General features: G+C 48.9%; 6 protein-coding genes across 6 annotated transcripts; 4 read left to right on the top strand and 2 right to left on the bottom strand.

The window, feature by feature from the left end:
- Positions 1 to 1,080: 1,080 nt before the first annotated feature.
- PGRI_051830 (putative gelsolin repeat protein) lies at positions 1,081 to 8,267 on the top strand (the record flags this gene model as incomplete). Its single annotated transcript, XM_040792896.1, has 8 exons — positions 1,081 to 1,139; positions 1,187 to 1,297; positions 1,347 to 1,363; positions 1,411 to 1,556; positions 1,610 to 1,690; positions 2,625 to 2,784; positions 2,861 to 7,955; positions 8,012 to 8,267. The coding sequence occupies 8 exons, from the start codon at positions 1,081 to 1,083 to the stop codon at positions 8,265 to 8,267; spliced, it is 5,925 nt and encodes a 1,974-aa protein (XP_040644863.1).
- Positions 8,268 to 8,668: 401 nt separating this feature from the next.
- Positions 8,669 to 10,411, top strand: PGRI_051840 (D-arabinono-1,4-lactone oxidase; the record flags this gene model as incomplete). Its single annotated transcript, XM_040792897.1, has 1 exon — positions 8,669 to 10,411. The coding sequence occupies one exon, from the start codon at positions 8,669 to 8,671 to the stop codon at positions 10,409 to 10,411; it is 1,743 nt and encodes a 580-aa protein (XP_040644864.1).
- Positions 10,412 to 11,954: 1,543 nt separating this feature from the next.
- Positions 11,955 to 13,139, top strand: PGRI_051850 (Zn(II)2Cys6 transcription factor domain-containing protein; the record flags this gene model as incomplete). The annotated part of the gene is made up of 3 exons (XM_040792898.1): positions 11,955 to 12,146; positions 12,196 to 12,293; positions 12,359 to 13,139. The coding sequence occupies 3 exons, from the start codon at positions 11,955 to 11,957 to the stop codon at positions 13,137 to 13,139; spliced, it is 1,071 nt and encodes a 356-aa protein (XP_040644865.1).
- Positions 13,140 to 18,091: 4,952 nt separating this feature from the next.
- On the top strand, positions 18,092 to 21,438 carry PGRI_051860 (cation-translocating P-type ATPase; the record flags this gene model as incomplete). The annotated part of the gene is made up of 3 exons (XM_040792899.1): positions 18,092 to 18,337; positions 18,428 to 18,693; positions 18,765 to 21,438. The coding sequence occupies 3 exons, from the start codon at positions 18,092 to 18,094 to the stop codon at positions 21,436 to 21,438; spliced, it is 3,186 nt and encodes a 1,061-aa protein (XP_040644866.1).
- Positions 21,439 to 22,306: 868 nt separating this feature from the next.
- Positions 22,307 to 24,701, bottom strand: PGRI_051870 (J domain-containing protein; the record flags this gene model as incomplete). The annotated part of the gene is made up of 6 exons (XM_040792900.1): positions 22,307 to 22,461; positions 22,516 to 23,454; positions 23,510 to 24,167; positions 24,243 to 24,469; positions 24,532 to 24,616; positions 24,672 to 24,701. The coding sequence occupies 6 exons, from the start codon at positions 24,699 to 24,701 to the stop codon at positions 22,307 to 22,309; spliced, it is 2,094 nt and encodes a 697-aa protein (XP_040644867.1).
- A 1,094-nt stretch (positions 24,702 to 25,795) lies between these two features.
- On the bottom strand, positions 25,796 to 26,235 carry PGRI_051880 (uncharacterized protein; the record flags this gene model as incomplete). The annotated part of the gene is made up of 2 exons (XM_040792901.1): positions 25,796 to 25,823; positions 25,880 to 26,235. 2 exons carry the CDS (start codon positions 26,233 to 26,235, stop codon positions 25,796 to 25,798), a joined length of 384 nt encoding a protein of 127 aa, XP_040644868.1.
- Positions 26,236 to 26,923: the final 688 nt, after the last annotated feature.

Genomic DNA, 26,923 nt, shown 5'->3' on the forward strand with positions numbered 1-26,923 from the left:
TTTGATGTGCTTGGGTCAGGTAGAACTAAATCAGAGTTGCTAGTAGATATTTCCTGTCAGCTGGGACTCCCAAATATCAACGTCATGATGCTTTTTTGGTCTGTTATGGATCATCCCCTCTCGCGTTTCTTCACTAGAATGTGATAAAGGTGGATGAGGCAGCAGTTGGGAAGACCTATGAATCCTTTTGGGTAGATCTTGCGACTGTGCCAGTTCCACACATGTGTCACTTGGAGGTGTCTTTGTGTTTGTTGCTTAAAGGATGCATACAAAGGGTTTGTGACAATCAAACCTGAATGATTGGATGCGTTGCAATCAGTCTCCGGGTGAGACTGGACCGCTAACCGCGTTCTGCGAACACGTTTACTGAAAAAATAAATTGAAATGATAAAAGTCGTTAAAAGGAAGGATAGAAGGGGATGGGAGAGAAGAAGAGAGATAAAGAGAGGATGATAGGAAGAGAGGGGAGGAGGCGACAGAGAGGACCGTAAAGGGTGGGGGACTGGGAAACTTCTAATGTTATGTCAAAGTCGAATTTCAGCTGACCCTCGCGACTTCCTGCTATCCCATTGTATCTTCTCTTTCGTCTCACCCGGCGAACTGAGGCTTTTAATAAGACTTCATTTAAATACTGCTTTGTAGTTGCAAAAGTCGATGTTCAAATAGACTTAGGAGAGTCTAGAGATGAAGTCGATATAAATGACACAAAATCTTGACATGACAGCATAAGCTACGGTCTATTGCTTGCAGCATATATATTATATGTTTGCAATTGGATAAAATGATCTAAATCCTTGAATTTCAGGGATTGTAAACTTGTATTGGGCATATAACTTGGTACCAGTCATTTGCTCAATTGCCTTGGCCTCGAGTTAGATACAGTTCTAGAAATTCAAGCTATCAAAATATAGAGAATACACCAACATGACATTTGAATAGACATATTTTAATAGAAATTCAAGCTATATTAATGGGGAGACATATAATATCAGACGATCCATAGAGACGGTCAACCCGAGACAGCATTTTTCCCTTTCCAACTCCCCCAACAAAAATTTCAAGCAGGATATTTCCGCAACCATGTTGTCCATACTTCGAAAGGCCCGCTTAAAGGATAAAGAAATGCGTATATTGATGCTGTATGGACTCCGACCAGTCGTTCAGATCGAGATGCTAATGATTGCAGGGGTCTTGATAATGCGGGCAAGACGACCATCGTCAAGCGAATTATGAAGGAGGATGTCACAACAGTCAGCCCAACTCTAGGATTTATTATCAAAACAATTGACTTTATGGGGTAAATTTTACTACTTGTTAATATCTCGAGCTCTGCTAACTCGGCACAGATACAAACTCAACATCTGTGAGCCAACCCAGATCTCTAGGAATGCACCATACTGACAGCACAAGGGGATGTTGGAGGACAAAAAACACTTCGATCCTACTGGAAAAATTATTTTGAAAAGACTGACACATTAGTCTGGGTTGTTGATGCCACCGATCGACTCCGGGTTGACGATTGTCGACAAGAGCTCTCGGGTCTGCTTCTTGAAGAGGTACGGATGACGTTTCCACCCGCAATCCGCACAACTTGACTAAATTCCATCAGCGTCTTACGGGAGCTAGTCTACTGGTATTTTTAAATAAGACAGATGTGGAAAATTGCATGAGTGAACAGGAGGTTCGAGAAGTAGGTTCTAAGTTCTGGAATTTGGCGAGGCCGTTTGGATTTGGCTAATATTTTTGCAGCGTCTTGGCTTGGATTCAATCAAAACACACAAATGGACTATCTTGCCATGCAGTGCAATGACGAGTATGAATTTGAATGAAGGTCTAGAATGGGTGGTACAAGATGCCAAGGATCGCTTGTTCCTTTACTAGACCTTTAAAGGGAACATTGGGGGGAAATCGGCCTTTTTGATATATATTTTTTCCTTGATATCCATGCTTATATTTAAATTTCAGATCTACTCATCTACTTCCGATTAGACTATGTCCCATTATATATATATAAACTAATGTGTAGTCCAGTTTGAACAGTCCAGTTTAAACTAAGCCTTTAAGAACCATCAATGCTGTACAATTTATACATATTCTTTATAATATTGGTTACATATTCTAAGTTAAATATTCAAAGGAACTAGGCTACTTATATCCGATAGGAAGAAGCTAAGAAAAGTTCTGTGTTTCATTTTGTCTCTCACTAGATATTATATGCAAGGCACAAATTGATATATCCACCTAGATAGTCACATATGATCCCACCTGTCCAAGTGTGTTTTTTTCCCCCCTGAAAAGAAAACCGGGAAGAAAGCTGAAGAGCACCATGGAACGAAGGCAAACTGCGGGGCGAAATGTAAACTCCATAAGTAAACAAATATTCCAAGTTAATTCAAGTTTGGCCTGTATAGAGATGCATCTATCCATTGAGTTGTAACAATAGTAATAATAGTAAAATATAAGTTAAAATGATCTAAGAAAGAAAAAAAAAGTGAGGTGTGTGAGCCAATGATTTTGTTGATCATCGCAAGTCCCGATTTTTAATTTAAACAGGGCGGAGAACACAACTCTTCTTCTTCTTCCCCCCTCATTTGTTTTCTAGGCCTGCATGAATGACAACCTAGATCATGACTGTTCCTAATGAGAGTTCCGAGGATGTCAATGATTTCCTTCAGCGCATCCGGGAACTAGGTGAGCGCCGCGACAAGGAAGATGATGAGCGCACCAAGAAACTGGAGGAAGAGATTATGCAGGGGAGGAAGGAAAGGCAAGCCCGGAGAGCTGGTAAGCATTTTTCTCCTTGACACAGCATTCGCAGTCACAACATTTGCATGTGCTGATATCCGGATGACTCAAACAGAGCGTGCACGATCACTGGCCCTTACCGACGATTCCTCTACCCTGAATATCGCGCGACTGAGTACTTCATCTACTAGTCCTCGGTCGATCGATCCCCCGGAACACCTCGAACCAACACCGCAAACACCACAAGAATCAGGACCCGAGCCCCCGATGCCGAGCGCCGTGGATTTGAGTCAAGACACGGAGGTTTCTAATACCGACAAGCGGCGCGGATCGGTCCCGGACCTCGGAATGGATTCACCCTCAAGGGCACGACCACCTTTGGCCCGCAGCCGCGCGGGGACTCTATCATGGCAGCAACGCCCGTCCTCACGGGATTTCGGCATGTCACCTGCAACATCCCCAACTCGTTCCCCAACTCGCGCAAGCCACCTGAGAAACTTGTCTACGGCATCGGATGAGAACACACTATCTCGACTCCAATTTGGGTTCCCGCGGCCCTCGAAGGATGTCCCTGTGCTCCCTCCATCACCGGACCGTGGGGCTGGGTCGGTAGCATACAGTGGGAAGGAGGAACAGAAGGATAACCACACAAATGTGGGCGTGGGGCACCAAGAGCCGGAAGTGGGCGAAGAATCAAGTACTGAACTAGATAAACTTGAGGCAGTAGAAGAGAGGTCATCGTCACCTCCGAGAACAGGGTCTCGCGATAGCAACATGAGCCATCGCTTCTCCGTATCATCGGTTTCAGCCGGGTTGGGGTCGCCAGTGCATCTGTCAGAGACCACGAAGCTCGAACCTCGACAGAATGATTCCTTTGAGGAATCTGTGCCGTCTCCAACACAGCGACGGATGTCACCAGAGCGAAGCCGGTCGACCTCGCCCACCAAGGGCTTAGGAGGCTTTGTTCAGAGTGCTATGATGAGAAGATCAGATAGTGTGTCGAAAAGGTGGAGTGGGCAAATTCCGCAGGGACTTGGGCGGTCAAATTCCATTGTGTCAAATCGAAGCAGTGTGGCAGGTCCAAGTTTGGGTGAAATGACCCCTCCAACTCTTGGGCGAGTTGCTCGTGATCCTTCAACTCTCCTGCGACCAGGCTCCAGTCACAGTGAGGCACACACTGAGACAACCGAACGACCAACCACACCTTCTGGACCTGATAGAGACAGTGTGAATTTTGAAAGTCCAGGAAAATCATTCCGACCGACTCACTCGCGTTCTGCTAGTTCTGCAACTGCAGATGGGAGTGAAAGTGGTTTCGTCTCGAAAACCATGGATTCTAGACGCTGGAGCCCCAATAAGGCTTCTTGGTTGGAGAGTGCCCTTAACCGACCAGAGCTACCACGACAAACAACAAGACCCCCGTCGCAGCCTAATTGGGCTAAAGATCGACAATCGCGAGGTAGCGTGGATTTTGGACGAGTCAACAATTTCAAAGAAGTCACCCCTCTCGGTTTGATGCGAACACCCCCGCCGGGAACTCAAACGAAACTACCTGGATCTGGTCCATCCCTTCCTACAAGTCCTATTAAGGATGGTGTTCCCGAATCTCCATTAGGGTTTCCTCTGAAGAAAGTTGGTGCCTCTGGTCCATCACTTCCTACGAGCCCTACGAAGGAGGCAGTTCCTGAGTCTCCATCTGGATTCTCTCTGAAAAAAGTTGGTGTCTCTGGCCCATCACTTCCGACGAGCCCTGCAAAGGAGGCAATACCTGAGTCTCCATCTGGATTCCCCTTCAAGAAGCCAAGCGTCTCGGGTTCATCGTTTCATAGGAACTCTGTCTCAGAAACCCCTTCAGAATTCCCTTTCAAGAGGCCTGGTACCTCTGGAGAATCAGTCGGCGGAAGCCCTGAAGCCAAGCTCATAGAAACAGTACCCGAGTCTCCCTCGTCATTCCCTTTTAGAAAGCCAAGTGTCTCGGGCTCATCACTCCACCGGAACTCTATCTCTGAGCCTCCAGTGGAATTCCCACTCAAGAGGCCAAGTGTCTCTGGTCCCTCAGTTTCTGGAAGCCTTGCCAAGGAGACCGTACCTGAGTCTCCGTCGGAGTCCCCTTCGAAGAGACCGGGCATTTCGAGTCCCTCGATCCCTGGCACCCCCGAAGCAAAATTGAAGGAGATAGTCCCGGTATCTCCGTTGGTTCTCGGTAGCCCTAACGCCGGACAAACAGAAGAGGAAACCCCGGCTGCTCCATCGCATGTCGATGAAGCCCTGAATGCCCTAACAGGCGGTGCATCGACAGAGGAACCTAAATCTGCCTCCCCCGCTGAAAAAGGGAATGAATTACCGGCATCTGAAGCGTCCGAAGTCACCACTGAGCCTCAAGCTACTCCCACTCGCAGGGCCCCTCCCGACTCGCTGAGCCCCAAACCAAACTTTTCTGTCTCTACTTCCTCACGGGGGCCCATTTCACCCAAGGTGAAGCCACAATCTCCTGTGGTGGACTTCCGGGCAAACCTACGGAAACGAGAAGTCGTCAAAGATAGCGGGGAAAACCAAGAACCAGAATTTAAGAACGTATTTGGACGTCTCAAAAAGACTGAAACTCGCAACTATGTTGCTCCCGACGAGCTCAAGGGCAATATACTACGAGGAAAAGCTGCTTTGAACACCACCGGTGGACCCAAAAAGACCGAGAGAGTCGATGAATTTAGAAAGAGCCTTGTGTCACGCAAAGATGAGATGAAAGCTGGCGGAGGCTCCATCAGACGGAACACCGCTGGAGAGCGGGATGCACCAAAACCAGCCGAGGTCATACCAGAAGCAATTGCCATGCGTCAGAATATGACCCGGGCAAATAGCATCAAGCAACCACTTGTGGGTGAGCCGATATCGCCCGTTAAAAGCTTGGGCTCTCGGCTTTCGCAGGACAGACCAGTATTGTCGTCCCCGAGTTCATCTTTCAAAGGCACCAGTCCATCGCGAATTTCCCAAGAACCACAGCCATCGTCACCATTTACTGCCAATGATGAGCCGGGATGGCCCTTGAAGGGAACCAGTTCCTCGCGAGCATCTCAGGAATCGCAGCCAGTGTCGCCATTCCCTGCCGATGATCCTATTGACGAGGAGCTAGAGGCAACCCCGGCGGCGAACGACTACAACAAGACTCCCGAGGTGGTATCTTCAGCAAACAAAGAGGGAACACGTGAAGTCGTTGCACCAATCGAGCCCAGCGTAGTTAAAATGCAGGAGCCTTCAGTCAAGACACTCCGCCCAGTTCGTCAATGGCCACCGGCGCCTGCCGCAGAGGCTACGGTGACTCCAAGTATGGCACCTAAAAACAAATTGGCAGGCCGAATCAACCCTGCGCTAGCTGGCCTACTTTCTCGTGGCGCGCCTGCCGGCGATGTGTCGAAGAAGCAGCTGCCAACATCTGTCACCGCGCAGAAAGACCCTGCTTCGCCGTCTGCTCCTCTCACGCACATCACAAAGGGTCGTGCCAGAGGTCCAAAGAGACGACTGCCCCAGACAATTGATGTCTCGACCCCGTCCCCTACGGATGATACTAAGGAGGTTGGTGATATTTCATGCTTTGAAGCCACCCCGTCACAAACTCCTATAATCCCTGTTGAATCCTTGGAAATCGATTCGGAGCACTTGTCACAGCCTGATGAAGACCCATTTCCTGACATCAAAGACTCCCGTTCAGACAGCCCAGTCACCGAGCAACCTCCGGAGGTGACCACTCCTCCCCAGGATACCCTCGAACGCGATACGCCTCAAAGCGGAGTCCCGCAAGCACTTCAGACCCGTTCCCTGGCAACGGATTTCACCATTTTTCCCTCCCCCAATCTTGAGGCGACACCCAGAGACCCCGAAACCCCTGGAGAGGTGAGTTCATCAAGCGCACCGCCCGTCCCGCCGAAGTCCGAATCGCCCACGTCCCCCTTGCCTGCAACACCCAAGTCACAATGGGGCCAGCAAAACCGGTTTGCGTCCTCATCGCCATCCCCTCTCCGAACAAGTCACAAAGAGAACCAGATGGATTCACGCATGAGTCAGGAGAAGAGCATCCCCCCAGTCGGTGTTACCATCGAGTCAGCACGCAGTTCCGTCTCACGGCCCATGAGCCATCCCTCCCCGCCAGTGCCCCCTAAAGACGGTAATGTTATGCTTCACAAGCCAACCGATCCGCGCAGACTTTCAAGGAAGATGTCTGCTCCATCACTTGTTGCTCAAGCTAGTGAGGCACGTGAAGTCATTGCGGGCTTCTTCAAAACATTCCCCAATGCTCGAAACCGGATGGACATTGATCCGCAGCTGATGCTGATGCGTAAACCGGACGATGCAAAGATCAGGACCGTGAGGCTACAGATCTGGGAGCTCACAGGTGATGGGAGACGTCAGGAACTTCCTTCCCACCAGGAGTACATTCTATACCAAGGTAGCATGTATCTCTGCGTGCACGTATTCGAGTCCGGACGAAGCAGCACTTCGGAAGTATACCTCTGGCGTGGAGATGATGTCCCGGAATCCTCGGTGGAGGATGAACTGCCATTCGCGCGCAAAGTCGCCCGTGATAATAGCTCCAAGTTGCAAGTCATTCGACAAGGCAATGAACCCAAGCGATTCATTCAAGCGCTTGGTGGCATTATGATTACGCGTCGTGGATCCAGCTCACGCCACAATTCATCGGCTCTCTACATGCTTTGTGGACGGAAACACCTGGGCGAGATGACCTTTGACGAGGTGGACTACTCACTGCGCAATCTCTGCTCTGGTTTCCCATATGTTGTCTCCGCACCCTTTGGCAAGCTCTACCTATGGAAGGGCAAAGGTAGTGGCCCCGAAGAAACCGGTGCAGCCCGACTTATTGGCATGGACCTAGGTCTGACTGGAGAATTTGAAGAAGTCGCCGAGGGCGAAGAGCCGGAGGAATTCTTCGATGTCTTCGCAGGCCCCAGGGAGGCCGCGCCACACATGTGCCAAGATCACTGGCAGCTCAAGCCGAAGTACAACCACTTCCGCACGCGCCTCCTCCGGGTCGACCACGAACCCAACCAGCCAACTCGGTTCTGGAATCTTCGCCGTCCAGGCTCAGGTTCGCCAGTGGTCAAACCCAACGATTGCATTCAGGAAATCGAGCCATTCTGCTACCGGGACATCACCGATAAAGACGTTTACGTTCTGGACACCTTCTTTGAGATATACGTGTAAGTGCTACCCAATCAACATGCCCTTCAATCGACAGACACTAATTTCTTTACAGTATTATCGGCGATCAAGCCTCACAGAAGTCTGCCGAATTCGCTTCGGCAGTGGTCTTCGCGCATGAATATGGTATCCTGGCCACATCCCTACAGGATCGACCATTCATCCCCAAAAGCTACGTAGCCATCGGTGGCGTCTCCGACCGCTGCCAAAGCGCATTCCGTAAATGGAACCCTCGCACCCAGAATGCGCCTTTCGTGTTCTCTCTCGATGTTGTTATCGAGGCGATTCGATCACCAGAGGAGAATGAGTGAGATTTGTCTTTTTTTTATCTGATTTTTTTTAAGGGCTTCTGCTTTGAATTTGTGCATATTGCGATTTGTACAGGGTCTACAAAGCACGGAGTCCTATGTACTTGTGCCATATTTGCGCCATAGAGGGAACTGGAGCATCTGGGGATGTAGATAGGTGGAATTCGCATTTGAGGGTGTATTTAGGCTTTTTTTCAATTTCAAGTTTCATAAGGTTATCAATCTAAGGGTATAAATTAAAACAAGATATTCGGATATTTAGGGTAATTTAGGGTAGTATAGGCCAGAAGATTTACGGGAACGGAGAGCGACGGAGATAAAAAAAAATCATCCGATCTAGGATGTCGCCATCACATTAAATTTTTCCTTTCTACTCTTCCCCAATGGCGTAATTAGAGAAAGCCATGGACCCTTCCATTCTTCGTGAGCTCTCGAAGCTCGACCCCGCGGTACCGTTCCGCTCATCGACCGATCATCTACATCATACATGGGCCAAGACATTCTTCTCGCGCCCAGAGTTGTACATCCGCCCACAAACCATTCCAGAGATCCAGCAGCTGGTAACTCTCGCCCGTCGATGTCGCCGTCGCATCGTAACAGTTGGCAGCGGCCATTCACCCTCCGATTTAACCTGCACCTCATCCTGGCTCGTCAATCTCGACGACTTTAACCGCATCCTCCACGTCGACCCATCAACCGGCTCCGTGACCGTCGAAGCAGGCATCCGATTGAAGGATCTGGGCGAACAACTGGCAAAACATGGCCTGACACTCGAAAACCTGGGTAGCATCGACAGCCAGTCCATAGCAGGCGTCATCGCCACTGGTACGCACGGCAGCTCCCTACGCCACGGCCTGGTATCGGAATGCATCGACTCCCTCGGCCTGGTACTCGCCAATGGCCAGCTAGTCCGCTGCAGTCCGACAAACAACCCGGATCTATTCCGCGCGGGTCTGGTATCGCTCGGAGCGCTCGGAATCGTCGTCGAAGTCACCTTCAAGGCGACGCACACATTCGATATCGCCTGGCGCCAGGAGCGCTATTCGCTATCGCGCGTGCTGGACGAATGGTCCACCGGTCTATGGACTTCGCATGAGTTCGTGCGCGTTTGGTGGATGCCTTATGAGAAAAGCGCCATTGTGTGGCGTGCTGATAAAACAGACCTCCCGCTGCGCGCGCCCCCGAAAAGCTTCTACGGCGACTCCCTAGGCTACCATATCTACCATAATCTCCTCGCGCTGTCCTCGTACTTCCCGCGCATCCTGCCGTGGGTCGAATGGTTCGTCTTTGGTATGCAGCATGGTTTCCGGGCTGGATCGACTGTCACCGAGGCCGTTGAGCCCGCCCGCGAGGGATTGTTGATGAATTGTCTGTATTCGCAGTTCGTGAATGAATGGGCGCTTCCGCTGGAAAAGGGCCCAGAGACTATCGGTCGGCTTTCGGCTTGGCTGAACGGTGACACTGAGACCGCGCGCATCCCCTTTTCACCAAAGGGTCTGTACGTGCACTGTCCAGTTGAAGTGCGGGTCTCCGATACCTCGCTGAACACCAAGCCCCGTCCATTCCTCGACCCGACGTGTCGTGACGGCCCGACGCTCTACCTCAATGCAACACTTTATCGTCCCTATCTCCGTGACCCGCCGTGCAGAGAACGCTACTACGAAGCCTTCGAGTGGTTGATGCGGGAGATGGGCGCGAAGCCGCACTGGGCGAAGAATTTCACCACACTAAGTCCACACGAGCTAGGCGCTTCCTACGGGCCCGATATGGAGTCGTGGATGAAGGTGCGTTCGGAGGTCGACCCGGACGGGATGTTCGTGGGCGAATGGCATCGGCGACACCTGCCCCTAGAGCTCGGGCAGGAAAGTGAAACACCTGGCGCTGAGCTGCCTCTCCTGGAGCGCGAGCAGGAACGTCGCAGGGCGGACATGAGTGGGGTCGGAGATGGCGTTGAATGGGTAGGGGATCGTCGATGGCAGGTTCAGGATCAGGCTCAGCGACACTCGTTTGATACGGTGGATATGGAAAAGAGTGTGTACCCGTTACCGCCAGATCACTCGCCTAGTACGGCGACCAGCGAGGAGAGCTTTGATTTGCTTGCTAAGGGTGAAGCGAGCATTTTGCTCCCCGACGGACCGGGGGTGTGAGATGAGCAAATTTCGAAAGCAAACAATCTTTTTTCGCGAGAGCCCTGATTCTTTTGCTTTTTTATCTGCTGATCGGTGTTCTGACAGGTCCATTTCAGGGCTGTGTTGGTGTTGGTGCTTATTGGCTCTAAGGGCTAAATCTGATTTCCCGCATCACTTTCTCGTTTCGTTTTCGTTTCCCCTTTAAAGCAAATTTGGGGTTGGATTACTTCGTACATTGGGTCTGATATCTGATGTTTAGGCTTGACTTCTTCAAGTTTAGATCTTCCTATATTTGATCCGTCTGATATTACATATTGCATTTCCCCTGCTTTTATCCTTTTGCTTTTTCTCCCTTTTCCATTTGTCAATGCCAAGTCAGAGAACTCTTATGACCTCGTGCTCTCTACTTGAAATTGGAATCTGTCGGTGAACGAGTGAACTGCATGTTGGATGCAGGTGCTAGTATCAAGCCCTTTCCATAGGGCCAGCTTTATATGTCTGCCTTGTTTGCTTTTGAAAATATGCATACAGCAATCAATACTTGATCATCCATTCTGTTCTTGTATGACCAACATAGAATTCATGTGGAATCGGGAAGAAAGAATCTGTGTGTCTGTACTGTTCCCTGTTCCCTGCCTTGTCACAGCTGAGCGATGGAATAGCTATTGATGCATTGCACAGGTTCAGATGGATTTCATTGCATTTGGTCTAGACGGTGGCAAACCTGGGATTCAGGATTCTGTATCAATGAAGTACAGAGCAGTAACACACTGGATGGTATTGCAGCAGCTGAGTACTCTACACATGGTACACGAATAGAAATAGAAAAGGAATCAATGCAAAGATCTAGACAGACTTGTTCAGATTAGGGCTAGGGATCTGATCATTGTGCGAGAATGCAGGCAGTACCAGGGTATAATGATTGTACGAAGAAATAGAAAAGTAGATGGCCTCTATCAAATAAACCCCGCTATCAAAAGTACTTCTCTTTTCAACTTCTTCAACAAAGCACCTGACAATTCTACATAATTCTCTTGACATATCACATTGTACCACGTTTCGGTGCAGGTAACAAGGATGTCCTTTTCACCGACTTGATATTTTTATCTCGCACTGCAGAACTGATTGGATCTTTCACAGAGTCCTTCCAGGCACGTGTGTTTCTGACGTGCAGTGTCAGCATAAGAGGGGAAAATCGTGTGACAAGAACGTTACCTGGGCTTGATCCTCCTTTCTGCCCAAATGACTAGGATCTACACGGCTCGGACCGATTGTGATCTCTACCTGAGCAGCCTAAGTGCCTGCCTGGCTACATGGGAATCTACCACATGTCCTCGAACGCTTTGAACATTCTCTCCACGTCACTTCTCTCCGCGGGGGGCGGCTGAAGCTTTCATTATCATCCCCACCTGCTCGATTTCTTTCTTTTTCTGTTCTTTTACTTTTGATGGCCAAAGCTCTGCCCCTCTTCTTGAAATCTCTCTCCTCCCTCTCAACTCTTTGAAATATCTACCTCCCTTGCTTGGTTTCTGGTGGAGTTTCCAATATGATACAATCAACCATGTCGTGGCAGCCAAAGCTTCGTCCCAAAGGTTTCCCACATAGCATTGATGATTTTACGGCTGTAGCTTCATTGTCAGAACTGGAACATCGGGCCCGGACTGGCGAAGACAAGCGCGACCAGCGCGTCTTCCGAGTCAAGCGTAAGCATGTTTTGAAGGCCTGTGATCGCTGTCGCGTGAAGAAGACCAAGGTATGTCAAACTGATATCGCGAGATTGCGATTTGACTAACCCATCTCAGTGTGATGGGAAACAGCCTTGCAACCGCTGCTCGGTATACAACCACCCTTGTCTATTCCGTGAAAGAAAGGCCACTCAGACCAAAGTATATTCTCGAGGGTGAGTACATGCAGAAGCCCAAATACACACATATCCTCAAAGGCTCATAGACATACCACGCACAGATTCGTCGAAATGCTCGAATCCCACCATTCCCTGGTCGTAAAAGCCCTTCAGAAACTATACAAATTCTGCATCAACAACGAAGGCTTCCCGGGCGATCCACTTGCCGAAGCCCCAGACGGACACCCCTTAACACACGCAATCCTCGACCGTCTAGGCCTAATCAAACAAGCCGAAGAAAACGCAGACGAGCCAGACGAAGACTCAGAGGATCTGCGCTACCTACGACTGCTATCAACTTCCACCGAATGCAGCGTCACAGCAGAGCCATCTCCAGAACCAACAACACCCCCAGAGCCATCCCCAACCCTCTCCCGCCCACCATGTCCAATCCAAACACCCATATCCGTGCCCAGCCGTACAACAACAAGCTGGCAGTGGGATCTCCAGCCCGTCCAGCAAACAAGCTACAGCTACCCAGACGCAGGGTACCACGACCTAGTGGCGCTGCAGCAACGCTCATCCATGAGCGTGCCAGACATGGGCCCTGATATCGCGCCCCATGTTGATATGCCCTCTACATCTTCGCACCATCATCAACATGCGCACCACGAGTCCTTCCCGTATGTCCTGGATGGATGCTGCGATCCCGGTACGCCCCAGCAGGATGTGAAGCCCGTGCTGGCTAGATTACCCCCGGGCCTCATGGCGGAATCTCATACCCACCCCATCCATTTAACCGGGAATCTCTCAGCGGAGATGATGGGCGAGTTCCATTTCCAGACGCACGACTCGGCGTTTTATCCTGGGTTTACGCCCGGTTGGAATTTTCCGTCTGGCTGAATCTGGTTTAGGTCTATAATGGACTTTTCTCGTCTTGAGATATATGGTTTCGGTTCGGGTGTTTGGTGCAAGCTGTTGAACGGCTTCTTTCATTTCACTTCTTATTTATATTTCTTACCATTTCCCTTTTTTCGAGTCTTTTGAGTTATACTCAACTTTTCTTGTTTCCTCTTTCTATACCCCCCACTTCTGAATTTGATTACCTCCGGAGCACACATGACACGTAGGATTTAAGATTGGAAGATGTCTGGCACATTCCTAATCCTTAACCGGTTTCTTTTCTCGGGTTCAGCCAGGTCGTTCCTTTGGCATTATCTATTGGAATTTCCTATTCTGGTATCTAGTTTGAAAGATCATCCTATCAATTTAGGTACTAGTTCTTATACCTTGCTTGACTTTTCTTACTAGCGTTAGGTCGAGGTAAACCCTTTGTATAACAGTATCTAGATTACTTACAGTGGAATATAGATTAACATGGTATTATCACACCAGATGAATCTATAATACCTTGATTTGAAAACGGTCATACTTCGCATGGTATATCCCAACACAACTAAGCTACACAAGGTTTTACATTAATCTTTATGTATACATAGATTACTACCTCCATCTACATCCACATCTACATCTCCATAGATCCCAGTACCACCAAAGTACACCAGGATACACAAACCTCCCTCCCCAAGCGCATGTCCTCAAGTCCCACAAACAACCCTCCCCAGTCCTTCCCAGCCTCCAACCCGAACAGGCAGAATGGCACACGCACTTGCTACAAATATTCCAGCTCCTAACCCTTTCAGACCTCCGTCTTCTTTCTGGGTTGATGCTGGATGCATCTGTGTCAGGTCGTGCATGTATCGTACTACTGTATAACCTGCGAGATCCAGATCTGGTGCAGTTTTCGGGTGTGCTGATTGTAGGTCAGCTGGGATGGGATGTTATCGTGCACATATACGTTTTCGTATTGGTGGACTCCTAGGGTCTTGGGAGATCAATGATCAAGTAACTAATCTAGATGAAATTGAATGTTCTTTCGTCTTAGTCTCCTCCTCATTCTATACTTCACCGCCACGACACTTTGCTCCAATCAGATCAAGAAAACACAAATCACCGACAATTCAAGATCTCTCCCCTCTTTGATAGTTTGATCTCTTTTCTACCCAGATCAAGCTGTGTTCATTGTACTATGTCTTTCCGAAATGTCATCCTCGCAAGACTCCAGTCAGGTTCTACCAGACGCTACCGAACCAAAAAGCAGACTTCGATGCAACTAATGTGTTTGAAGATGTCATCCAGAACTTCCGGAACTCTCTGAGTAGCTAGGAGAAAACCATTTTCAAAGAATTCCATAACCCAAGAGATATGCTTCACGACCTACAGACGAAATGCAAAGAGGTGCGCAATGGACGAAAGCTATCCAAGTTGTGCCATGTAATAGAACGATTTGCATCTGCCTGGGAACCGTTCTTCGAGGAAAATCCTCAAGGTTCTCGAACGAGGGTATCGGAAAGAGAAAGATCAAATACTGAAGATATTCGAGATCCTTACTGCTGTTTTACGTCCTGTCTCCGTCTCAGAGCTCGAGTTTGCTATAGCCATTACTCCCGGAACTGTCACGGAGGCTTCTAACATCATTGTCGACTTTGAGACAATACTTCCTGTCATTTTCTGCAGCTTAGTGGAGGTTGATTATGATAAGAGGGTTAGATTCGCTCATTCGTCGTTCCGTGATTTCATCACGAGTCATGATGAGCGGCAAAGTGGTAGTCCTTTTACTGTGAACCAGCGAAGAGCTCACCTTGCTCTCTCCACCATCTCTTTGTCTTATATCCTACACGATCTTCCCTTTAGCTCTGTCTGTCAGGCGGCATCTTCCGCAGTTGCAGATCATGTCGCGCAAATATTCCCTTTCGTTGCCTACGCCCACCATTGGCCTCAGCATGCGATTCAAGGACTTCGTGCCAAAGCTTCAAAGCCTACCTCAGCATTAAAAATTCATGCACAAGACAACCTATTTGGCATCCTGACAAAGTTTTTCAACCATCCACTACCTGTCACAGCTTGGATTGAAACATCCTGGTTGTTTCAGTCAGAGCCGTCTTTAGCCGCACTGGCAGATGCCTGCTCAGAAATCATACCACCCGAATCCCAGTCATCTTTAGAGACAGGCAGTATCGCATTGACCATGCTGCGTGAAGCTTCCTCCAATCTTGACAATTTGGAAGCAGAATGGAACCATCTTCTAAAAACGATCCTCAAGCAATTTGGGGACCTAGTTTTACAGCATTTTCTACATCTTCTTATTGGTACCAAACAGAAGAGACGATTGTCTCGTCAATGCTGCCCGCGAAAGCAACTGGTTCATATCAAAAAGGCTGCGCTCATTGGTCTATTCTAGTCCAATCCCAGCTCTCCTCCTCTGGAATCGACTTTGGTGTGGTCATTCTGATTCCTTCAAAGTAATTTCAATTGCTCCTAGTTCCGAACTGGTTTGTTTCCTAATTAATTCCCAGAAGCTACCTTTTAGCGACCGACGCACTTTCCGGTGAAGCAAAAAGAGTTTCAAGAGGACGCGGATGGACCTTTCTCTCCAAATCAGAGAGAGATAGAATTGCACGTATGTGCCGTGCCGGATGGAGAGTCCGGTTACAGCGAAGAAGAGTCCACGATGAGGAGATAATCATGGATATTAATGTGGGACTGCCAGAGGAGCAGATCTTCGACATGCTACAGAAATCCTTAGTGAAACACCCCATCGATTTGCGGTTCCCGTCTGTTTGAGTTGTGATTTGAATCGCCTGGTTATTCTTGACTCAATATTATCCATTCGAAATGTGTCACCAGAAGACCCAAGTCCTCCTATCCCACAATGGAAGCTTCAATGCCTAGACCGAGGCTTTGCTATTCGAACACAACGAAGAGAGAGACGGTGTTTCTGCCGGGGGTGTGAACATCACGCCTCGAACCGGAGAATTGGGTTTCGATCTCCTTTACTACTTTGAAGACACTCCAAGATCTGCATTACTGAGGCAGAACACCATTCCAACCACTATTACCATTGATGGTGTTGTCATCGATGGGCCGTCGGTCCTTTTGAATCTCCCTCGTCTCCAGCGTGAAGACAAAACTTGTGTATCTCGTCTACCTTTGCAGGATGCTGACGAATAGGCCCGTATGATGTGGAATAAAAGTACGCAACCCTCATATAGTATCTATGATCATCAGCCCCGACAGTTGCCTTCGATAATATATCGTCGGCAGTGGAGTATATTGAGTGTTGAAGGGTGTGAGCACGAGGCTAAAAGAAGACGGCTGCAGTGAGATAAATAGATAATTGATTTCTGGTTCCGGCTACTTTTTCGAAAGGTTTGTAGACTGTTGCTGTGTGACAATGTTGATAAAGCACAATTATATAACAATGTTAGACTTGCACTATTGGGTTTGAGTAGGCAGCCATGACAGTGAAACTGATTTGAAAAATGAGTATAACACAGAGGGTATGAATTATATCGAACAGATCCCTCCGTGGTGGTCCGTAGTGTGCGGCTGAATATATAGGGGCGGCCCCAAGGGCATTCTCCAATGTGGAGTTCTGTACTCCGTAGGCCCGGATTTTCAAACAGGTTAGGAAGGTAATAGTCTCTGCGAAGAGTATTCTTTTTTAAAATTTCTGTTTGGATGTCGTCATAAACTGATATCTCGTACTTCTGCATAATATTTACATGCGGATCGATTCTTTCGGGAACGAAGTATGCTTGAGCCTGATTTTACTTAGCAGCCGGTTTTTAAAAAGGATAATCGAACTGGCATGTCAGTTACTAATGTGAATTTTAGTCCGAGAAGATGGGGAAAATACCATCCAAGGTAGTCGCGTGCGCCATTCTACGGTTTCTATATCACAAAAGATACCACCAAAGACACGCTCGTACGGAGTAATGTCTCTTGTGCCATATCCAGAGCCAAGCAAGTCACAATCCAGGCCAGGCACCGAGGATAACTCACTATGTGGAATGTGGATACTCGTACTCCGTACGGAGTACGGAATAGTGGGCACCCAGTTAAACGGCAGTAGACAGCCGGGCGTCTTGGTACCCATATTTATTCTGTGACTAGTAACCTTCGCTAACTTTGAGACTTAAAAGGGACAGGTCGGTCATAAAGTAAGTGTGGGTACGGTACATAAGACCCCGGTCAAGTGGAATTTGGGGAAAGTGGCACAAGAGTCATCTTGCTAGAAAATTTATTTTGATTCAACCCAATCTGAACCTAATTGATTAGCCATCGTATCACAACAGTGGATCTAGCTAATTGTCTAGAAGAATCTGATATCGTAGACAAGTTATATTATTTTCAGCCCCCGCCTCTACCGCCTAATCGCCAAGAGATTGGCGCCAAGCCTTGGCGCCAAGAATAGCCATCTCTTCCCTGCAGCGGAGTTATGCCACTCCCACGAGGGCGTTTCGGAGCCATGTAATTGATTTGTCGATGCAGTCACGTCAATGCCATATTCCGGCTTTTTCTCGCGTGCTCAGATAAATTCACCGCACATTAATCCAGCCAAAGCCCGGAACATTTACTCCGCAAAGCTCCGAATCTTGGCCTGCGCTTGCAGATTCTAGATGTAGTAAGTCTCGGATGGTTATCAAACACGACCCAATATCTCGGCGCCAAGACCTTCTTTCTTTCTCTTCCAATGATCCGTGCAACGTGCGTCGGTGCCCAGCGATCAAAACTTGGATGCCAAAAAGCCAAGGCTATAATCTGGGGCATCCATGGTGTCTCACACGAGCAGAGTCTGAGCTTTTGCTTGAAACCTAATCAGCTAAGTAGGTTGCGCCCCCCCGCACACGAGCTACTTTTTTTTAATTCAACTATCTAGCAATTGATTGCACCAAACATTCAGCTCGGTAGTTACCATATCAGGCTTTCTTCTCGCCAGAGAACAATCTCCAATGACGGATGAAAAGCATGATAACGCCCCCGACGCCGGGTCGGGTGGTAGTCCGCTCAGTCAACCGGCTCACACGCTTACTTATCAAGCTGTGGTGAAGGAACTCAATACTGGGTTGGATGAGGGTCTAGCACCTGATGAAGCAAGTCGTCGTTTGCAGCAATATGGACCGAACAAACTGGATGAGGGTGAAGGCGTGTCGGTTATCAATATCCTGGTGCGACAGGTAGCCAACGCAATGATGCTAGTATGTTCCCTGTTCCCACTAATCTCCTTCGTTGTTGATACCGCGAAATTCCTCCAAAGCTCTCTAATCTAATACAATTGTTTCTTAAAGGTGTTGATTCTAGCCATGGCTGTCAGTTTCGGAATTCAATCATGGATCGAGGGTGGAGTAATCTGCGCCGTCATTATCTTGAACATCATCGTCGGATTCTTCCAAGAATACGCCGCGGAAAAAACAATGGAATCGCTACACTCGCTATCATCCCCGACGGGAACTGTTTCGAGAGGTGGACAGACATTTTCAGTGCCCTCGTCAGATATCGTGCCTGGTGACATGGTCGAGCTTAGAACTGGTGATACTGTTCCAGCGGATATCCGGTGAGATTCCTATCTGTTCAAGCTACGACTTCGAAGCCAAGGCCAATGGCAAATTTACTAACACATACCAGCCTGGTTGAAGCAGTCAATTTCGAAACCGACGAGGCTCTCCTGACTGGCGAGTCTCTTCCCGTCCAGAAGGATTGCGACTCGACATTCAAAGAGGATACTGGCCCCGGAGATCGTCTTAATATTGCCTACAGCTCTAGTACCGTCACTCGCGGTCGTGGTCGTGGTGTGGTTGTCAGCACAGGCATGTACACTGAAATCGGATCTATTGCCCTCGCATTGCGCGGCAGCGGTAGCAAGCGTCGTCCCGTTAAGCGTGGCCCCAATGGTGAGACCAAGAAGCGTTGGTACGTCCAGGCCTGGAGTCTTACATCGGCGGATGCCGTGGGTCGATTCCTCGGTGTCAATGTCGGAACACCTTTGCAGAGGAAGCTTTCAAAGCTTGCTTGTTTGTTATTTGGAATTGCCGTTGTCTTCGCCATTGTCTGCATGGGTGCGAATTCTTTCAGCAGCAACACTGAAGTCATTATGTACGCCGTGGCAACGGGTATCAGTATGATCCCAGCGTGTCTGGTGGTCGTGCTTACTATCACCATGGCAGTCGGTACTAAGCGTATGGTCGAGCGAAACGTCATTGTTCGCAAGCTAGACTCGCTGGAGGCGCTCGGTGCTGTCACTGATATTTGTTCCGATAAGACTGGTACATTGACGCAGGGAAAGATGGTCGTCCAAAAGGCATGGATTCCGTCTCGAGGAACATATTCCGTTGGTCCATCTAACGAACCTTTCAACCCTACCGTCGGAGACGTCACCTTCCTTCCTGTACCTCCTTCGCAATTAGAACATGCAGAGAAGGGCACCGCCGCGGAGAACATTGAAGGCCTAGTCTCAGGAAACCGCCAGCTCGAAGACTTTCTGGACGTGGCCTCGATGGCCAATCTCTCTCACGTGTTCAAATCCGAAGAAGGCGAATGGAATGCACGAGGTGAACCCACGGAAATCGCTATTCATGTCTTTGCATCGAGATTTAACTGGAACCGCGACCGCTGGACTAAGGGTCAAGGTACGACTAAGGGTCAGGGTACAGTGTGGCACCAACAGGCTGAATTCCCATTCGATTCGACTGTCAAGAAGATGTCTGTGATTTTCAGCAAAATCACACCACAGGAGACCCGCACAATGGTGTTCACCAAGGGTGCCGTCGAGCGGATCATAGATTCATGCTCAACTGTTATCTGGGACCAGGATTCGTCTACCCCCGTACCAATGACCGACTCTCATCGCGAACAGATCCTCCAGAACATGGAGGAACTCGCTAAACTAGGACTTCGCGTCTTGGCTCTCGCCCACCGACCCTACACGGCCCAGACACAGCTACTCGAAGATGCAGACCTGAATCGTGAAGATATTGAAAAGGATCTGTGCTTCCTAGGACTGATCGGCTTGTATGATCCCCCGCGTCCTGAGACTGCGGGCTCTATCGAGGCTTGCTACCGCGCTGGTATCGTCGTCCACATGGTCACTGGTGATCACCCTGGTACTGCTAAAGCAATCGCTCAACAAGTCGGAATCCTTCCTACCAATTTCGATGCAGTGGCGGCTGATGTCGCCGACGCTATGGTTATGACTGCTAGTCAATTCGATAAGCTCACTGATGAGCAGGTTGATGCACTTCCTACTCTCCCTCTGGTTATTGCACGCTGCGCGCCACAGACTAAGGTGCGTATGATTGACGCCCTCCATCGCCGTGGTCGCTTCGCGGCTATGACTGGCGACGGAGTGAATGATTCTCCTTCGCTTAAGCACGCCGATGTTGGTATCGCCATGGGACAGGCAGGTTCGGATGTCGCCAAAGACGCATCCGATATTATCCTTACTGATGACAACTTCGCCTCGATTCTCAATGCCGTCGAAGAAGGCCGTCGTATCTTTGACAATATCCAGAAATTCGTGCTTCATCTATTGTCAGAGAACATCGCCCAGGCCTGCACTCTACTTATCGGATTAGCTTTCAAAGACGCTGATAATCAATCCGTGTTCCCTCTATCACCCGTCGAAATTCTCTGGATTATCATGATCACATCAGGCATGCCCGACATGGGTCTCGGAATGGAGGTCGCTGCACCCGATATCATGAACCGTCCTCCACAGAGCAAACAAGGTATCTTCACCTGGGAGGTCATCATCGACATTCTGGTATATGGTATCTGGACCGCAGCGCTCTGTTTAGCGGCATTCTCCATCCGCATGTGGGGATTCGGCGACGGAAACCTCGCCAGCGGATGCAACAAGGCTTGGTCGGAGGATATCAAAGGCTGCGAGCTAGTCTTCAAGGCACGTGCCACGACGTTCGTGTGTCTGACTTGGTTTGCGCTGTTCCTAGCTTGGGAAATGGTTAACCTACGTCGGTCGTTCTTCCGCATGCAACCGAAATCCAAGAAATACTTCACGCAGTGGATGTACGATGTCTGGCGGAATAAGTTCCTTTTCTGGTCTATCATGGCGGGATGGATCACCATGTTCCCTATCCTCTATATCCCTGTTTTGAATGACGTTGTCTTCAAACATAAGCCTATCACCTGGGAATGGGGTATTGTGGCGGTCGAGGCTGTTCTGTTCTTTATGGGTGTCGAAGCCTGGAAATGGGGAAAGAGAGTCTTCTTCCGTCGCAGGGCTCACAAAAATCCCGTGCTGAGTACGTTGAGAGGACAGGCTGATGTCCCGGAGCGACCCTAACGCGTGCATTCCCTGGTCCTGCATCAAGCGGGGCCAGGGAACAAATCATTTGGGGACAGGGTTACTACGAATGAATGGGGGTGGAAGTTGTGGATATTTGGAAGAGGTGCGGATGAGGTACGGCGGAGGAACAGTGGAGGTATGGGGAGTCGTGGAGAAGCATGGGGAGGTATGGAGGTGGCATGGAGGAGACACAGATCAAGTACAGAGGAGGCGCAGGGGACGAGTGAAGGAGGTGTGGAGCAAACATGGAGGAGGCATGGAGACACGAAGGACATGGAATGGATTGTGGAAGATTGGGCTTATGCATTGGCTCGGGACTGCGTTGCCCCAGGGGGTACTTTCTCGCCGAACATGTACATACTCCATAGTAAGGAACATGTTCGGCAAGTCAATAACAAATTATCAAGCTCTATTACTGCGTCTTTCAACTTAGGATAGAAGCAAGTATGGGGTAGGTCATGTAATGCATAAATCATACAAGAGTTGAGTTGGCATCCTAGCATGTCAATTACTCTTCAAGCCCTCGTTAAGGAAAGACTATATACAGGCGACTATTCTTCTTAATGAGGCGAAAGGTATGATACATTTATTCAACTCTATTGTAACCATTCCAACCTATTGCACGATAATCGGGGGGATCTAAGCTTCCTACCTCATTACTCAGAAAAGCAATGAATTCGAAAGAATTACATATAAGTACGTAGCTACCCAGTAAGAGTTTCATTTGACAAAACCCTATAACGCCTTAGTGGCAACAGTAGGTCTAAGCCTAGGGTAAGGCCAAGGTTCAGATCCAAGACCAGTGTCACACATACACATCTCACAATATGTGAGTACAATCAAATCAAATGCATGAAAAAGGAAATCAATCCTCGTCTTCCGTCTCTGTGTCGGTGTCGCTAGTATCAGCAGCATCACCGTCGGTATCACTCTCGCTAGAGTCATCAGAATCCTTATCCTTAGACTTCTTCTTAGGTGCTTGGCCTGTCTTCATCGCTTGCATTTGACCGGCGATGGAATCTGAAAAAAAGTGTTAATAAAAGAAACAAATAGTACTAGCAGAGAAGAACTTACCCTCGTCTGGCTCGCTGATGTCGTCTTCCTCTTCCACGGCGGCTGCTTTGGCAGGATCATCAATGTGCAGGGTAATTTGAGCCATGTTGTCAAGGCCGAGGTAGCTGTCACAGATCATGTGGAGGATAAAGGTGAAGTCGCCGACCTGCGGGGGAGCCTGGAACTGCATCTTGAGAGTTTGGACGTTGAAGGTGGGCTTGCCGGCCTCGTCGAAGATCGGCTTGTCGAATGTGGTAAATGTAAACGGAGGCACAGCCATCTTGCCCTGCTTGGCGTCTGCAAGGAAGATGTTCCAGCGCGGGGAGTGGTCGCGCGCTAGGTATGGTGCATGGGCAAGAGGCGGCTGGATAGTTTCGATCTTAGTCTCGACATTCCTGCCATCCACCATCTTGGTGGCGGTGTTCTTGGCTGGCTTGCGACCCATCAGTGCTTCTAGGTCGTCCTCATCGGGGTCGATGTCCTCTAGGTCAAGCGGGTTCACTGGCGGCACGGATGTGCTGCCTGGCGGGATGAAGCGGGCTTTGACAACCAGCTGTACCAGACTGCTGGGTGTGATCACCTTCTCTCCCATAACCTTGAAGAAGATCCGATCAGGTTGGAGCATGGGAAGTTGCTTGGCAACGGACACGGCGTGAGTGTATTGCTTATCCGAGAGGAGACCAGCACCGACAGTAAGACTGCGTCGCTGAGCCTCTGGCAGTTCCATGTACCTTTGAACAGTGAAATGCTCCTTAGAGTCTTCGCCCTCCACGGACTTGACAATGGCGTCAGTGAAGTTGGGGAGTTGCAGCAGTGGTGATGATCCCGGGGCCACAGCCTGAATGAGGTTCTGAGAAGTTTTGAAAGCACCGACGATCGGTCCAAGGTTACCAAATGCGAGTGAAATAGCAGTGAAAGCTTCAACGAGAGCAAGGGCGACAGGAGCGGCTTCGTATTTTTCTGCGGACGCTTGGTTAGTGGTACGTTCAGAAAATCACGGGGGTATTTTTCTTACCAGCATCCAGAGAGGCATCGCCAATATCAATTCGGCCAAGATAAGCCCACAGCAAAGCCAAAGCCTTCCGGCGAGATGAGGTATCCAACTGCTTCAGCGCCGCACGATCCTTGGCAGTAAGGAACGAGTTATCATCTGCCAGCACCCGCTTCTCGAGCTTGGCGAGGCCAGACTCGGCTCGGGCACCCTTGAGCATATCATTGAATTCCTCGCCAGACGACAAAGCGCTGATAATTCCACCTTCGGTGATATCTTCCTTGTACTCACGGAAGATGTTTCCGGCGCTGGCAACAAGAACACGCTCCTTTGTGTAGCGCTGGGATCCATACCACCACTTGCCGACGATATAAGGCAGAAGAACACCCAAAAGGGCGCCATAAACCATTAAAACGTATTTACCATTGCCGTCCATAACAATGAACTTGGGAAGGGCGATACCGATGCTGAAACTCTGTTTGCCATCGGGATGGCCAAATTGGAGGTAGTTGTTTCGCACCTCCTCGTCAGTGAGAGCTTTATAGGCCTTGGTAAGCTCCACAAAGCGCTCGTTGAGAGTTTCCATGGTCTCGTTCTTGGAGGGGTCGGGCCGGATTTTATCAGGGTGGTAGATCAAAGACATGCGCTTGTAGTGTCTGGAGATAGCTTTCTCATCTGCGCTCTATTTTCCGAGAATTGAGTCAGTTAAGATCCACTGAGCTTATTTGGCGAGCACGCGCGGAGCTGATTAAATTACCCTCGAGACACCCAAAATATCATAAGGGTCATATGCCTTCACCGTTGTCCTCGCGGTGACGGTGATTAAGTAGACCATCCATGCCATCACGGCATATCCAACGATGACCGTGATAATGCGCTTAATTCGGCGCTCTTTGCGCAGGCGCTTGCGCTTCTGCGCGTCGATGAGGTCCGCATCTTTAGGTTTGAAATCGGATTTGATGCGGGGAGCGGTATTCTCAAGCTCTGTAGATCACGTAACACCGTTAGATCATAGAAGATACATCCGGTATAGTGTCAAATCTCACCTTTGCTAGGTCGTAGGAGGTTATAGGTGAGAGGGAGAGTGACCAGGCCGGTCAAGGTGAGGATGAAGAAGGGGAAGAATTGTCCCTGAAAGCGAAAGTTAGCATTGGTGCATGTCTATCGGATCAAGTCCCATCCTTACCTGCTCATCATAGGTGTAGTCTGACGACATCCTGCGGCAGGTTTATGGTACAGACAGCGGTGGCCGCTGGCCGCGGAATTTAAAGATCGTGTTGCACAGGGCTGTTAACAGTAGCCAGTTTGAACGGTCAAGTGAACGCGTTTGGGCTGTAGAAATAGAATAAGAAGTTAATAAGAGCCCAAAAGCCTGGCCCACAAGAAACAAAGGAGTGATGAAGGGAGAATCAATATCGCACTTCCTGATCTGGTGATGACCGTGTCCTCAAGCAGGGACCACTTACCGCCTTCCTAAAGTGGGACTTAATACGTGGCAGTTTCTCTTGAGTGGCACAGGCGGTGAGACATCACATGTACGGAGTATACGGGGTACTATTACTACATAAGGACCTCGGGAGTAGGCATATTATTTTATGTTATTCATGGTAAATTTTCTCAAGTTTGAAATATGTTCATAATTTTTGTGGTATGCGCTCAAGGCTGCATATATACTGATTAAATACACTCTATCAGAGCTACAGTCATAATATCCAATCGAACCCACATGCTGCAGCCGTATCCATTTCCTTCAGTTTTAGGAGTATAGACAAGAACAGATCCATCGCACACAATTCTCCCCTCATAACAAAGATAACCAAGACCTCCCCAGTCCGCCCAGAAAGGGAATTCAAGCATCAACAACACGAGGTCGGACGCAAACTCAACCAATCAAGACAAATGGATAGAAAGTATCAGTCAGAAAATGCCTATGACTCATTTTCTCATATGTGCGATAGTATCAGTGGACCAGAATCCACACGGCCCGGGTCAAGAGGGACCAATCCAATACCTGAGAGGCATCTTCATTGCTACAAGTCGGGGAACCGGGGTAATCCATGTGATCTGGCGTTCGTGCCACTGTGGTATAGTGTGGTGTGGGCGCATTTGCAGCGGGTGACAGAAGACGCAGGGCGTCACGTTGTCGGTTTTCGATGGCGTTTTTGTTTTATTTGTCGAATGCGGTTCCATAAAGCGTCGCAAATTCGTTAAAATCGTTTTGGTGTTTTGTCGTTTTTTGTTGACTAGGAAAAAAAAAAAGGGTGGCGAAACAACCGTCCAGTTAAGTCTCCAGACGGAATCTTCAGACATTCAATCTCCAAGGGCATGGCCACTCGTGCTGAAAGAAATGTCAGGATTGATGTTTTTCAGGTGAATCGGAATCGAGGTACTCACGAGTCGATGTAGTCGAGTCCGCCGAAGTACTCAAGCATTCGGTAACAAAGGCTCACATCGTCGCCCGGCTCTCCACCGAATAGACGACACTGCGCTTCTTCCAATCCGCCTGATTCCAGCCGCGATGGGCGGTCACGGATCTGCCAGGCTGTATTCCCATATTGCCATGATGGGGCGAGGGCGGCTGCCGGAGATCCACGTGAAATGCATGCGTCAGGAGAGTTGTCGACAGACGCAAGATTGCAAAAGCTATTCTGAGGTGTTTGAATAGATGTCAATGGCAAGGTCGGATGTTGAGCGAGGATAGTGCGATTGCTTGAACGACGAGTACGGCGTCTGTTATGCCTCTGGCCCATTCTCAAAGGTTTGAAAGAAAGGGAAACAACTTTTTATATAGAGGGGAGAGACCATCACCTCCGAAAAGGATGAGATGAGGTGCTGAGTGAAAAAACCGGAATGCAAGGTCCTTTATAGACCAAGTGAGTCACTTAAAGGAGAAAATCTTTGGACCCACTTTATGTGGGACCATCCCGAGAGATGTGATCACCTTATGGCTTAAAAAAATGGCGCCAGCTCTCACAAGGTCCCACGCTATTTTTTTATTGGATCTTTTCCCCAAAGGCGTGATATAGCTCGTCAAATGATAGTATGTTGTACTCATTCCAGGCAGTATGAGTAATTATTTCTAGTATGAGTAATCATTTGACTTTAGTATATTCTGATTTCTCATAATATTAGGAAATTGCACAAAATTGAAAATGAAACAAAGGAAAAAAAAAAAAAAAAATTGAAACATCAAATGACGACAGGGTCCCCATAATGTGTTTTACAAGTTCTAAGCCCAATGCCGTATTTCCTTGATGCAGTGCCGTGCGGACCGAATGGCGATCACATCAGGCAACAAGGGAGTTTCCCGATTTTACCCTAAAAAGATCCTAAAAGATCCTAAATCGCCCTAGTCCACCCTATAAAAGAACCCTAAACCTTCGAGTCATGCAGGGTCCCGGAGCCTTCGTCAGTCTCCGAAGGATTTAGGCAATTTGG

This window comes from Penicillium griseofulvum, assembly GCF_001561935.1.
Source record: "Penicillium griseofulvum strain PG3 chromosome Unknown contig_84, whole genome shotgun sequence".
NCBI classification, from domain to species: domain Eukaryota; kingdom Fungi; phylum Ascomycota; class Eurotiomycetes; order Eurotiales; family Aspergillaceae; genus Penicillium; species Penicillium griseofulvum.